This window comes from Ricinus communis, chromosome 2, assembly GCF_019578655.1.
Source record: "Ricinus communis isolate WT05 ecotype wild-type chromosome 2, ASM1957865v1, whole genome shotgun sequence".
In the NCBI taxonomy this organism is placed as follows: domain Eukaryota; kingdom Viridiplantae; phylum Streptophyta; class Magnoliopsida; order Malpighiales; family Euphorbiaceae; genus Ricinus; species Ricinus communis.
The window spans coordinates 3,178,718-3,192,194 of NC_063257.1; the positions used below are offsets into that span (position 1 = coordinate 3,178,718).

Below are 13,477 nucleotides of genomic sequence, written 5' to 3' on the forward strand. Positions count from 1 at the left end.
GAGTCCCGTACTCCCCACAAACGAGGTCGTCCCAAAATTAACCAGAATTAAAGTAGGATCATACTTTTTAATTACTTTTTTTTCACAAAATGTCATTTTAGTCATTTTTTATCGAGGCAAAATGGTTTTTCACGATCATCTAATGTAGTCTTTGTACTTTCCCTGTAAACAAGAAGATATGTGGATATGAATATACAATTCACGCTTCTCAGAGTTTGGCTGCTCTTTTCAGTTCAGTTCAAGTGAAGACTGCTCTTTCATTTACTCCAATCCAATTAACTTGCTGTTGAAACCGTGAGACCTGACTACTGAAGAAGAATCATGTCCAGCCAGGCAATCCTCTTCCGCTTAATTAATTTTGGCAGAAAAGTCATCGTCAAGGTCATTATCACAAAGCCTTCTGTAAGCATAAAGCTTTTTACAGAATTTAGGCAATCTGCACATTCATTTAGAGGCAAGACTTGTAACAAAATGCTGTGATCTTCAACACTGCTTGAATTGTGAGGAAATTTAATTTTCTCCGCATCATTTTGTTGCCACCAAAAAATGCTCCTCTGAAGAAGCTGAAATACCATCAAAGAAATTGACTTGGTTGTTCGGAAGGAGGAAAACACAAAATTTCTTGCAATGTGGTGTTAGGTGAAGGCGAGTACGTGAAGCTTGAAATTCACAGCACTAGTTCTTACTTGCCAAATTTCTTGCAATCAAATGCGAAACCAAATGACCTCACTTTTTTTTCCTCTGCTTCTTAAACCCGCTACTTGCTTGCCATCATGTTCGAATCCACTGAGTCCAAATACAGAGTCCATTCAAATCTAAGCCCACCTTGAACAAATTGGATTTTGACCGATTTCTCTAGGTAAGTAGTGCTCTTTTTTATTTATACAAGAAACTGGGACAGGTCAGCTATGGGCATAAACTGTTTGATTTTATGCGTCATAGAGATTTTTTTTCTTGAATGCCTGGATTTGTAGGTATTCCCGAAAAAGAATATATGATATCAATGCCTTAGGATAGATACGGATTCATAATCCGGAGTTCCAGACTAGCACTCAAAGTATAAAAGAAGAAGAATAAAAAAATACATATATGAATTGGATGCAATGATCTTGACCTATGGATTTGTTTTAGAACCAAATTCTTTGTTTGACAACATATAAGCTCGTGCGGATTTGTGTAAATAGAAATCCATAAGGAATTGAAGACTTAATTAATGAGTATTTTGAGATAACAAACAAACTTATTTGCAAACTTTCATTAAAAGTTTACTATTTGATTCAAATACATAAATCCAAACACATGGTTATCTTACTGCTTATATGTAATTTTTCTTTATGTTTCTTTAATGCAATGGTTTTCTCTAATTATTATTCATGCCTTAAACTTGTAGATAAATTGGCCGACTTGCTAAAGATTCAACAGCAAGAAAGATGAACAGAAGAAAAAGTATAGAAATTCTCTTTTGGCTCTTCTTACTCTCAATCTTTCCTTTGAGCACATCTTCAGCATTATTATTTCAGGTATGTAATGCACTCACTAACTGTGATGTCTCTCAATGAGGGAAAGGGATATATATGTAGGCTTTATGCATGTAAATTAAAAGGATTAAATTATTTTAAAGTTTGATGATGATAGGGGTTCAACTGGGAATCATGTAACAAGGGAGGAGGATGGTACAACTTACTGAAAAATTCAATTCTAGATATTGCTAATGCAGGAATTACACATGTCTGGCTTCCTCCACCTTCCCAGTCAGTTTCACCTCAAGGTACTTATACTTCAAATTCTGTGATTTATCTACAACTGTAATTGGCATGGCTATTGGATTCAAGGGAACATACGCTCGCCATTAATGATCAAGATTGATAAATTTTTAGAAAGAATTAAAGCAAATAAATTCACAAAAGAGATTCTTTTATATTTTGATTTAATCTGAGTTTGTTTTCATAAGATAAAGCACCTGACTTGCCTTCTATTAAATGTTATATTAGGTTACATGCCAGGAAGACTATATGATCTCAATGCATCAAGATATGGAACCCAAGATGAATTGAAATCACTAATTCGGGCTTTCCATCACAAAGGAATTAAATGCCTGGCTGACATTGTGATCAATCATAGAACTGCTGAGAAAAAAGATGAGAGAGGAATTTGGTGCATCTTCGAGGGTGGAACTGATGATGATCGCCTTGACTGGGGGCCCTCCTTCATTTGTTGTGATGACACCGTCTTTTCTGATGGGACAGGAAATCCTGATACAGGAGAGGACTATCCACCTGCCCCTGATATTGATCATCTCAATCCACGAGTTCAGAAAGAGCTATCAGATTGGATGAACTGGTTAAAATTAGAGATTGGGTTTGGCGGATGGCGATTTGATTTTGCAAAGGGATATTCTCCAACTATTATGAAAATTTACATGGAACAAATTCCACCAGGTTTTGCTGTTGGTGAGAAATGGGATTCTCTTTCTTATGGGCAAGACTGGAAACCTGACTATAACCAGGATGCACACCGTAATGCACTAAAAGATTGGATTCAAGCTTCTGGTGGTGTTATCACAGCATTTGATTTTACAACAAAAGGGATTCTTCAAGCTGCTGTGCAAGGTGAGCTGTGGAGGTTGATAGATTCAAATGGAAATCCACCAGGGTTGATTGGCATAATGCCTCAAAATGCAGTGACTTTTATTGACAATCATGATACAGGTTCTACCCAACAACTATGGCCATTCCCATCAGATAAAGTCATGCAAGGATATGCTTACATTCTTACCCATCCTGGGATCCCGACAATAGTAACTTCTGCTCAATCGTATCATTTTATATATTATGTATGTAAAATTACCATTTCAGCCAATCTCTAATCTAGTGAAGGTTTCTGTGTTTGTTATTCTGGCAGTTTTATGATCACTTCTTTGATTGGGGACTAAAGGAACAAATAAGTAAATTGGCTTCAATCAGGAAAAACTATGGAATCGACTCGAGAAGTGGGATGAAAATTTTGGCTGCGGAATCTGATCTATATATGGCAGCAATTAATGATAATGTCATAATGAAGATTGGGCCAAGGATGGATCTCGGGAACCTACTTCCCTCCAAGGAATTCCAGGTTGCTACATCTGGAGAAAGCTATGCCGTGTGGGTTAAAAATGGATGGATGAATTTCCTAGAAGAAAGGTTTCTTGAAAAATGATTATCCGTTTTTGGGTACTCATGGCGCATGACACCTTTGAAAGACATCAAAGGCAATTCCGCTTAAGATGGAAAATAGAATGTAATAAAATCTGAACAGCATGCACAGAAGTTGAAGTCATCTTGTTTTGTTCTTCTTCTTCTTCTTTCTTTAATAGATTCGAATAAATGTCCTCGCTTATTGATCTAGTTGCAAATACAGCCTATTCATATATCATTAATTGACAATTACTACCTGGGAACTAATATAAACTATAAAAATATATGTTAATTATTTATAGGCCAATATTGGTCAATTTGGTACCTCAAAAAAGTATGATTTCTTTTTTCTTGGCATGGAGTAACAATCTAATGAAGCCATGGAGTGACAATTTAACGAGAGACTAACATATGAAAAAAGTGAATAATATTTGACTATCGATAGGAAAATAAATCTTTTTGTTAGTGGGTAATCTTTGGCAGTTTTGTTTATTCCTATTTCTCTTATTTTCTTTTTCATATCTTTGTATCTTATTAGGTTGTCAGCAAACGATGCCGCATCTCCTTCCTCTGATTTTTGAGGCCGTTTAACAGATCCTATAGCATGAAGTCTCAACGGCCAAATCTCGCGCCAAAAGGTCCTTTAGCATGAACTTGGCCTACTCTATATCTCCGCCTTCAAAACCCAACATCTCTTTCTTTCATTTTCTACTCAAATCTCACATTGAAGCTAGAAAACCCAAATCAGCACTAGCTCTTTTTCGCCATTTACTGCAATCCAGCTTGAAACCAAATGACTTCACTTTCTCTCTACTTCTTAAATCCTCTACTTTGTCGTTATTAGGTTCAAATTCATTAGATGCCAATACAGAAGCCATTCAAATCCAAAACCACTTGATAAAACGGGGTATTGATCAGTTTGTCTATGTAAGTACAGCTCTTCTTGACTTGTACATGAAATTGGGGCGAGTAAGCTATGCGCATAACGCGTTTGATTATATGCCTATTAGAGATGTTGTTTCTTGGAATGCCTTGATTTGTGGGTATTCACGAAATGGTTATGATTTCAGTGCTCTGGAGCTTTTTGTTCAGATGCTTAAATTGGGATTCTGCCCTCGTCAAACTACATTGGTTGGTTTGCTTCCATCTTGTGGGCAGCTTGAATTGGTTTTTCAAGGGAAGTCTATTCATGGGTTTGGGATCAAGTCTGGCCTCCATCTGGATCCTCAAGTGAAAAATGCACTTACATCAATGTATGCTAAATGTGGGGATTTGGAAGCTGCAGAATATCTGTTTGAAGAAATGATGGATAAAAGTGTGGTTTCTTGGAATACCATGATAGGTGCCTATGGACAAAATGGTTTCTTTGATGAGGCAATGTTTGTCTTCAAACGAATGATAGGGGCAGGAGTGGAAGTTAGTCAGGTCACCATAATGAGTCTGCCGTCTGCAAATGCTAATCCCGAATCCATACATTGTTATACAATCAAAGTGGGTCTTGCCGATGATGCATCAGTTGTTACTTCATTGATTTGTATGTATGCAAGGTATGGGAGCACCGATCATGCAGAATTGCTTTACTGGTCCTTGCCGCAGAAGAACTTGGTTTCATTGACTGCTATTATTACAAGCTATGCTGAGGCAGGAAATCTGGGATTGGTGATGGAAAGTTTTTCTCAAATGCATCAATTAAACATGAAGCCAGATTCAGTTGCTATGCTAAGTATCCTTCATGGGATTGCTGACCCTGTTCACATAAGCATTGGGCATGTTTTTCATGGTTATGCAATTAAGAGTGGATTGGACACCTTCAATTTGGTTACAAATGGACTAATAAGTATGTACTCAAAGTTCAACAATGTAGAAGCTCTCTTCGGTTTGTTTTCTGGAATGCACGAAAAACCGTTGATTAGTTGGAATTCGGTGATATCTGGCTGTGTACAGGCTGGAAGGGCAAGTCATGCCATAGAGTTATTCTGTCAAATGAAGATGCATGGATGTAATCCAGATGCCATTACCATTGCTAGTTTACTGTCTGGTTGTTCCCAACTTGGATACTTGCAGTTTGGGGAGAGACTTCACAGTTACATTCTCAGGAACAAACTAGAAATGGAAGATTTTGTTGGAACTGCCCTTATACATATGTATACCAAGTGTGGGAGCATAGTTCACGCAGAAAGGGTATTCAAGAGCATTGGTAAACCATGTCTAGCAACATGGAACGCGATGATATCGGGCTATAGTTGCTATGGCTTTGAACATAAGGCTCTAACTTGTTACTCTGAAATGCAAGAGCAAGGGGTAGAACCTGATAAAATCACGTTTTTAGGAGTTTTAGCTGCTTGCACCCATGGGGGTCTTATTCATGAAGGGAGAAGGTACTTCCAGATAATGACCAAAGTGTACGATATGGTGCCAACTTTGCAACACTGTGCATGCATGGTTGGTCTCTTGGCTCGGGTAGGTTTATTTGAGGAGGCACTTTTATTTATCAAGAATATGGAGAAGGAACCCGATTCTGCTGTGTGGGGTGCTTTTCTCAGTGCTTGTTGCATCCACCAAGAGGTCAAACTTGGGGAGTATTTGGCCAAGAAATTATATTTATTGGATTGTAGAAATGGGGGCCTTTACGTGTTGATGTCCAATCTTTATGCAGTTACGGGGAGGTGGGACGATGTAGCAAGGGTGAGGGAGATGATGAAAGATGCTGGAGGAGATGGAAATTCTGGAGTCAGCCAAATTGAGGTGACTTCATGGGAAGATATAAATACTAACTTGTACAATAATTTATTTATTGATGATAGAAGTTCGACGCAGCTTTTGGTTTCACGTTGACTCCTTGGTACTCAGCCCCGATGCTTATCTCATTATTAAACCTAATTTCAGGTCATGCTTATATTTTAGAATTACATTGACAGGAATCTTATAGCTTCAAAATTAGAACCGGAGGAAAATTTTAATCTGTTCGTGCATTAGTTTTCAAACTTACAAAATCCCTTCAAAGTTTTCATTTCTTATCAATGCACAATTTCATTACTCCCTTTGTGAAATCCTAGTTAGTACCAATGACTAAACTTTTTTTACCCTTTCATTTTCTTTTTGGTAGATTTTGTTTTTGGCATCTCTTGGTTTTTGATTCTAACTTCAAATCTTCTGTTCAAAATTAGTGGAAGCTACTGATGTCCAATGACGAAATTAGAGGTCATAATAACTGGGTTCTCATTAATTTTTCCACCAAGACAGAGATTAGAGAGTCCAAGTTCACGTTCTAAGATTTCTTTAGCGCGCAAAGATAGGGGCAGAGCTTCTGTCATGTTACGACGTGGTTTACTGCTAATACGTCCTAATAGTAGCATAAAAAGAATTTAGTTTATGCATTTTATGTAGTTCTTTTATCACATTTTTATGGTACTCTGTTTTGGAAGCAGATTAATAACCGTACGAACATTATGACTTCATGATGTTCAGATTTTGTCCCATCTTTTTGCCCTCAAACTCTTTATTAGAGAGGAATTGCCTTCTTTTAGTATTTCAAGGGTGAAATAAATATAAGTCATAACAAAATTACAGTGATCCGATAATTAGTTGAGCTACAAAAGGATTTGCTCATCGTTTTATCATCCATTATTTAGTTGCTGCTACTGCCACATAAAAAGTGATTCCTGAATGTATAAAAGCTTTGAATCCTCTAGTGAGAATGAGCTAATTGTGGCGCTTGTGCCCTTGACATCTCTTCATCTTTGACTTAAGAGAAAATAATAAAATAAAAATAAAAATTTAGAGATACATGATGACGATGATGATGAGTAAGCTATAATTGGCGTTCACTCCTTATTACTCCTTATTCAAGAAACTATTCTTCTAGGCATTTTATACCTTTTTCACCCACACAGCATAGCTCTCTCCAGATGTAGCAACCTGGAATTCCTTGGAAGGAAGTAGGTTCCCGAGATCCATCTTTGGCCCAATCTTCATTATCACATTATCATTAATTGCTGCCATGTACAGATCAGATTCAGCGGCCACAATTTTCACCCTACTTTTCGAGTCGATCCCATAGCTCTTCCGGATTGAGGCCAATCTACTAATTGGTTCCTTCAGCCCCCAATCAAAGAAATGATCATAAAACTGCAATAATACATAGAAAGCTCCATTACATTAGGAAGAATGCTCACTAGTACTATAACACAAACACATAAATACAGAAGATTGAAAGGAAGTTACTATGGATGGAATTCCAGGATGAGTAAGAATATAAGCATATCCCTGCATGACTTTATCTGACGGGAATGGCCAAAGTTGTTGAGTAGAACCTGTATCATGATTGTCAATAAAAGTCACTGCATTTTGAGGCATTGTGCCAATCAACCCTGGTGGATTTCCATTTGAATCTTTCAACCTCCACAACTCTCCTTGCACAGCAGCTTGAAGAATCCCTTTTGTTGTAAAATCAAATGCTGTGATAACACCACCAGCAGCTTGAATCCAATCTTTTAGTGCATTACGGTGTCCATCCTGGTTATAATCAGGTTTTCTATCCTGCCCATAAGAAAGGGAATCCCATTTCTCGCCAACAGCAAAATCTGGTGTAGTTTTTCCCATATAAATTTTAGTAATACTTGGAGCATAGCCTTTTACATAATCGAATCGCCATCCATCAAATCCAATTTCAGACTTAAGCCAGTTCATCCAATCTGAGAGTTCTTGCTGAACTCTTGGATTGAGATGGTCAATGTCGGGTGCAGGTTCAAAGTCACCTCCTGTATCAGGATTTCCTTTGCCATCAGAATAGGCAGTGTCATCTCTACAAATGAAGGATGGTCCCCAGTCAAGGCGATCATCAGCAGTTCCGCCTTCAAAGATGCACCATATTCCTCTCTCATCTTGTTTCTCAGCAGTTCTATGATTTATCACTATGTCGGCCAGGCATTTGATTCCTTTCTGATGGAGAGCCTGAATTAGTGATTTCAATTCATCTTGGTTACCGTATTTTGATACACTCAGATCATACAGTCTTCCTGGCATATATCCTGATAAAGTATTTAATTGAAGGCAAATCAGGTGCTTTATTTTGTCAAAAGAAACTCAGGAATTAAAAAAAAATACAACATGATCTCTTTCTATTAAATTTTATTGGCTTCAAATATTCTCAAAATTAATCAGTTACATGTTCCTCTGAAAAATATATACAAATACTAATTGTTTTCTTTGGGAAAACCACAGGATTTGGAAGTGATAAAAGAATTGTCAGACAGATACCTTGAGGTGCAACTGACTGAGAAGACGGAGGAAGCCAGACATGAGTAATTCCTGCACTAGCAATATCAGGAACGAAATTCTTGAGTGAGTTGTACCATCCCCCTTCCTTGTTGCATGATTCCCAATTGAACCCCTATCATATCATCATCAAACTGTAAGACTATGTAATCCTTTAGATTGATATGCATATATTTTACACATATATGACTTTGTGCCATTGATAGATGTCGCAGCAGGTGAGTGAATTCCATACCTGAAATAATACTGCTGCAGATGTGTACAGAGGGAAGATTGAGAGTAAGTAGAACCAAGATAGAAATGTCATTCTGTTTCCTTTGTTTATCTATCTTGGGTTAATGTCAGAGGTAGACCATTTTATAGGGCGTCTTTGGCAATTTTGTGTTGATTTGTAAACGCGTTTAAGGCATGAATGATTGGAGAAACTATTGCACTAAAGAAATATTGCATATAAGCAATAAGTTGCTTGTTGCCGTAGCTTTTTGGACTTTGGGATATTAGTCTAAATGATAAGTCAGTCTTTATAATTGACTTCCTTTTTCTGTCCCATGTTAGGGTGTTCAGGCCATCTTCCATAGCACTATTATTCTATCATTACCACTGTCAAAGCCACGATGTGTGGCAGTCCTTTACATAAAACAGAGAAAGGGGTCAAACTTTCAGATTTGCGCCTTCATATCGATCCTTCTCCCTTCACACTGTAGACCCCGTTCGCAAACCCGCAAATTGCAAGAATTCTACTGGAAGATATGAGCTGCTAGTGCACTTTTTTTATTACATTTTCCAATGGTGGCATAATAAAGTATCTATTACAAGTTTAGGGTAATTGGACACAGATTTTGGATAGGTGATGCCAGGCCAGCACCATGATTTGCAGCTTGAAAAAGAAAAAGCTCAAAAATGCTAGGAAAAAAAAAGTTTAGGAAGATGGAGCCGGAAATATGAGAAGAAGGAATAGCTAGGAAGGCACATCCTTCTCATTTGTTTCTTTTCCATTTTGTTGGTTTAGTTTCGTGCTTCAGTCATATATCAAGAACTAAGAGATCATAAACGAAACTGACAAGCACTTTACCTGTTATAAAGCCCAAGTCTTAATGATAGGCAACCTTCATTGTCTACTGTTCGTCCCACTAAATATTATAAGGTTTTACGTTTGTCAAAATGGAAAAAGAAAAAAAAACAAATCAAGTATTCCGCCTTACCCAGACAGCTTGGCCTTTGGGTTTTCGGCCAGTTCAAATTACAGAATCCCACTGATTACTACTGAAATATGGATGCGAGCAAATCAATTACCATAGTGGCTTATCCATGATAAAGAGATTGGTGAAAATTTGAAAGGATAGGTACATAATAAAGAGCATTGCCCCCCTCAGCCATAATCAATTTGTGGAGTTTGGTACGCCGGTTAAATGTTTAAATGCAGTTGTCAGATTGTTTGTGTACATTAATTAGACTGGATACCTGGACCACCAGGCACAGCTGTCCATTAAAAGCTGATCGAACAGACGCATCCTGCCAAACAATCTGTAAAACACGGAGCCATCCCATGAATCTCAGTAGATCATGAACAGCAAACAAACTTCATCTAGCTTTAATATACTCTACAATTCATGCCACAAACCTGGAATCTGCAGATAATTTTGGAGCGGAATTACACAACCAACCAGACTTGCTGCAGAATAACAAAATCGAAGCAGCAGCAATTCATGCTGTAGCCTTTCAAATATAGGGGAGCACACAAGGCCAAGACCAAGAAAACGCCCAACAAGGAGAGCACTGAGGCAGAAATATCAATTGCACTAAAAAAGATTTGTCTTGCTTATTTAAAAAGAGAATTAGGCAATTTTGTAATTCATGAATATCATTCATGAACAGAGAAAATCGTCAATTCAGTTCTATATTACACAAAAAGAAAAAGAAAAAACTTATGCACCTATTTGAACAGGTGTTGATAAACAGCTAGCAATTGTTCCTATTAACTTAATATAAATTCGAAATTTGATAAACCCCCATCCGAATAAAGCAGAGCTGTTGAACAAAGCTCACAGCTTTGATGGCTTTGGAAAGATGTCAGGGGTGAATTTTTGTGCTGCACTCAGACTGCCCTTAATCTTCAAAGCGCCCCTATATCGTCAAATATTAGAGATCATCAGCATAAGCAGATAAACGGAACTGAGTAGAAAAAAAGAAAAAGAGCGATTCGAGCATGGCCAAATATTGCACCTCATGAAAGCAATCTGGGGATTCAATTTTCCCTCAGCAAGCTTGACAAAGTCTTCATCCTTTAGGGAAAAGGTAGCATCGGGCTTACCACCCTCATACGGACCTGTCTTTCCAAAATTTTCAACACTCAGTTGCATGTCTACCATAAAAAATAATGATATCAATGATAATAACATACCATCTAACGTATTCTAAACTGTTTCTCACCAATAAATCATCAGTATAGCAGAAATAATGCAAGTCTTATGGTCTTAATTTTCATAAAAGAAAACAATGCAGCAATGCTTGTTGACAAAGTGAAACAGGCTAGAATATTTCAATGAAATAAAGACCATGTAATATTGAACCAACAAAATGATGAAATGCTAGATTTGTTTGGTATGTGCCATTTTAACCCCAACTGTATAGATATGATGAGCCTAACCCCTTTATTTCTGATTTAAAACCCCATTTGGATATTTTCCCCAATATTTGGGACCATGGCCAAAATATTAGAACATTAGTCTTGAAGTCAAAGCATACTAACCCAGAACGTCCTTTGCCAGAAAAGGAGCAAAAGTGGGGCCAAAATAGTACGTTAAGTAAAGTAAAGAATCAATCTTGAGTTTCTGTGAAATCCAGTGTACCAGCTAATCGTACTGTTGATGTTGGATTTTGCCTAAGCCCAACACAACGTATAATTGGCAATCACATTTCAAAACCAAAATAAATATAACAAACACAATTACCCACAAATATACAACTTTAAGAACAAAAAAAGATAGAACAAACCTTTAGTGACCTCTCCTTTCTTCAGATTAACAGTAATAATCACTTCATCTACCCCAATTTTCTGCAATTTATCGACACAAAAAAAAAAAAATCAAAGAATTCAAGAAAATAATTCAGAACGCATAAGCAAAAAGACTACATACAAAATGAAAGGACAGGATACCTTGGGGGCGAGATGGAACTGATAAACGAGGTTGATCTTCTTTTGAAGTTGCTTACCCTCGTCAGTTTCGAGATATCCACTCAAGAGATCAAGAATTGACTGGGACTTTAGCTCAGTAGCCATTGCCAAAGCAAGTGTAATAGAGAAATTGGAGTGTTTGAATAATGATGGAGTAAGAGTATTGGGGTTTATAAAGTAGGAAGATGAGGAGGAATGGGATCGGAGGTTGCGGCGACGAAATTAATAGCAGGGAGCGACGGATAGGTGTTTGGTGGCAGTTGACACGCACCCCTATGCTATTACCTGTTTTTTAGCCTTTCCATCATTTAGACTGACGTTTTTGCAGTTACGGGGCAATTTTATTGTTTCGTACCAAAATTGCACGTTGCATAATAATCTTTTAATCTTTTTTAGTAAAATAATTATATTTAATTTTAAATCGAAGTATTTTAATCGACACTGAAGAAGAATTAATTTGAAAATAAATATAACCGGTACAATAATTAGATAATTTAATTAATTTTGATTTAAGTCAACATATAATATATGTTTTTATTTCGGTTAACAAGCTATTTAAAATTAACCAAATTTTATAGGTAACTTAATTTGAAATAAAAATAAAAATTTAATAATTAAATATAATTAGAACTAAATGGAAAAATTTATTATAAATATTTAATACCAGATGTTATAATTATTAATAATTACGTGTGCGCTTTTTATTTTTCTGTGATATATTTAATCTTATCATCGATCATTACAAATTTAGAATGAATCATAACAAATTACTAGTGGTAAATTATAATTAAATTTGTGTATATATATTTCTAGCTTTACTAAATTTTAAATATCACGATCTCATTTATACTTTTAATAAGCTCTAATCATATTTAGATATTTTTTTTAAATATTAAAATTTTATCAAATTTAATACCTTACTATATGTAATAAGTGGTCTAATAATTTTAATTATTAAATTATATCATATGACTCTATAATAGTCCAAGTAATATTGGATTCACAATGTTTACATAACTGACTAATTTTTTTATATTACTATCATACAGTATAATAATATTATGAGAATTTCTCATATAATAATATTCTCTGTTTACTGAGGATATAGAATTCAAGATTTAGTTCTTAATTCTTACAGCCGCTTCATAAATTAAAATTCATTTTATCTTCGCTTACAGAATTATTATTGTAAAAATTTGATTGGCCTGATTCTTGATTTAGGTTTTGTAAATCCCATCCAAATATTTCAAATGCAAGTTTATTAATGAATTTGAGTTAAAATGTAGAGCGACCAACAGAAGAAAGTTCACTATATCTACTGTTAAATTGTGGAGAAAGGAATCTACTCCTAAATTACCGTATGATGGAGTTATCTGAATTAATTTACTATCGAATAATATATGCTTGTAAAAGTAATTAACTTGTTAAGTTATTTAATTTTTATGAAAGACTTCTTCGTCTGTTCATATTATCAAGTTTTATTTTTATACAAAAAATAGATAATTTAAAGAGTAGTAATAATAGCCTTTTTTTTTTTAAATAAAAAGTAGTGAATACAGTCTACCTTATTTCAATCTCCCTTTATCTTAATCTTAAAAAAGATTGTTTACTAAAATAAAATACTATACTACTGGCTACTATTTAAACGGCCTAGTGCTAGTGATGTGACCAACTACTGCCAATCCAATATAGTTGGAGATCGACTTTCCTTTTCTTCCTAATAAAGCTGCCCTCAAAGTTTATATTTTATTTTATATTATTTGTCATCATTTTCTTATTTTAACTTAATTTAGCTTTTTCTTTTTTATTATTTTTTAAAATTTACTTAAAATCTATTTATAACAAATTTGAA

At 35.7% G+C, this 13,477-nt stretch overlaps 4 protein-coding genes across 7 annotated transcripts; 2 read left to right on the forward strand and 2 right to left on the reverse strand.

The window, feature by feature from the left end:
- Window positions 1-59: 59 nt before the first annotated feature.
- Window positions 60-3,428, forward strand: LOC8278872 (alpha-amylase). 4 transcript variants are annotated; one of them, XM_015718622.3, is made up of 6 exons: window positions 60-859; window positions 1,391-1,520; window positions 1,636-1,768; window positions 1,992-2,609; window positions 2,709-2,797; window positions 2,902-3,428. In XM_015718622.3, exons 2-6 carry the CDS (start codon window positions 1,431-1,433, stop codon window positions 3,193-3,195), a joined length of 1,224 nt encoding a protein of 407 aa, XP_015574108.1. In that variant the 5' UTR covers window positions 60-859; window positions 1,391-1,430; the 3' UTR covers window positions 3,196-3,428. The 4 variants fall into 4 exon arrangements, with proteins under 4 accessions (XP_015574108.1, XP_048226651.1, XP_015574104.1 ...); XM_048370694.1 differs by having other exon boundaries at window positions 69-381; window positions 1,992-2,797; XM_015718618.3 differs by having other exon boundaries at window positions 72-859; window positions 1,992-2,797.
- A 143-nt stretch (window positions 3,429-3,571) lies between these two features.
- On the forward strand, window positions 3,572-8,532 carry LOC107261180 (pentatricopeptide repeat-containing protein At2g04860). The gene is made up of 2 exons (XM_015718608.3): window positions 3,572-5,918; window positions 8,397-8,532. The coding sequence occupies exons 1-2, from the start codon at window positions 3,822-3,824 to the stop codon at window positions 8,478-8,480; spliced, it is 2,181 nt and encodes a 726-aa protein (XP_015574094.2). The 5' UTR covers window positions 3,572-3,821; the 3' UTR covers window positions 8,481-8,532.
- Window positions 6,755-10,212, reverse strand: LOC8278871 (alpha-amylase). The gene is made up of 5 exons (XM_002510172.4): window positions 10,072-10,212; window positions 8,686-9,974; window positions 8,433-8,565; window positions 7,398-8,203; window positions 6,755-7,301 (listed from the first exon to the last, which is right to left on the reverse strand). The coding sequence occupies exons 2-5, from the start codon at window positions 8,755-8,757 to the stop codon at window positions 7,044-7,046; spliced, it is 1,269 nt and encodes a 422-aa protein (XP_002510218.1). The 5' UTR covers window positions 8,758-9,974; window positions 10,072-10,212; the 3' UTR covers window positions 6,755-7,043.
- A 32-nt stretch (window positions 10,213-10,244) lies between these two features.
- LOC8278870 (sterol carrier protein 2) lies at window positions 10,245-11,933 on the reverse strand. The gene is made up of 4 exons (XM_002510171.4): window positions 11,608-11,933; window positions 11,445-11,505; window positions 10,674-10,776; window positions 10,245-10,574 (listed from the first exon to the last, which is right to left on the reverse strand). The coding sequence occupies exons 1-4, from the start codon at window positions 11,728-11,730 to the stop codon at window positions 10,493-10,495; spliced, it is 369 nt and encodes a 122-aa protein (XP_002510217.1). The 5' UTR covers window positions 11,731-11,933; the 3' UTR covers window positions 10,245-10,492.
- Between the last annotated feature and the right edge of the window lie 1,544 nt (window positions 11,934-13,477).

What these genes read in the sequence shown, in the direction of transcription:
- LOC8278872 (XM_048370694.1), top strand. Translation starts at nt 1,431, where the DNA reads ATGAACAGAAGAAAAAGTATAGAAATTCTCTTTTGGCTCTTCTTACTC. An exon ending in CCAGTCAGTTTCACCTCAAG is followed by an intron (nt 1,769 to 1,991) that starts GTACTTATACTT and finishes ATGTTATATTAG; the next exon opens with GTTACATGCCAGGAAGACTA. An exon ending in ATCCTGGGATCCCGACAATA is followed by an intron (nt 2,798 to 2,901) that starts GTAACTTCTGCT and finishes TTATTCTGGCAG; the next exon opens with TTTTATGATCACTTCTTTGA.
- LOC107261180 (XM_015718608.3), top strand. Translation starts at nt 3,822, where the DNA reads ATGAACTTGGCCTACTCTATATCTCCGCCTTCAAAACCCAACATCTCT. An exon ending in CTGGAGTCAGCCAAATTGAG is followed by an intron (nt 5,919 to 8,396) that starts GTGACTTCATGG and finishes GGAAAACCACAG; the next exon opens with GATTTGGAAGTGATAAAAGA.
- LOC8278871 (XM_002510172.4), bottom strand. Translation starts at nt 8,757, where the DNA reads ATGACATTTCTATCTTGGTTCTACTTACTCTCAATCTTCCCTCTGTAC. An exon ending in CTGCAGCAGTATTATTTCAG is followed by an intron (nt 8,566 to 8,685) that starts GTATGGAATTCA and finishes ATGATATGATAG; the next exon opens with GGGTTCAATTGGGAATCATG. An exon ending in ATCCTGGAATTCCATCCATA is followed by an intron (nt 7,302 to 7,397) that starts GTAACTTCCTTT and finishes GTATTATTGCAG; the next exon opens with TTTTATGATCATTTCTTTGA.
- LOC8278870 (XM_002510171.4), bottom strand. Translation starts at nt 11,730, where the DNA reads ATGGCTACTGAGCTAAAGTCCCAGTCAATTCTTGATCTCTTGAGTGGA. An exon ending in GAAAGGAGAGGTCACTAAAG is followed by an intron (nt 10,777 to 11,444) that starts GTTTGTTCTATC and finishes TTGGAAAGACAG; the next exon opens with GTCCGTATGAGGGTGGTAAG. An exon ending in CCCCAGATTGCTTTCATGAG is followed by an intron (nt 10,575 to 10,673) that starts GTGCAATATTTG and finishes TTGACGATATAG; the next exon opens with GGGCGCTTTGAAGATTAAGG.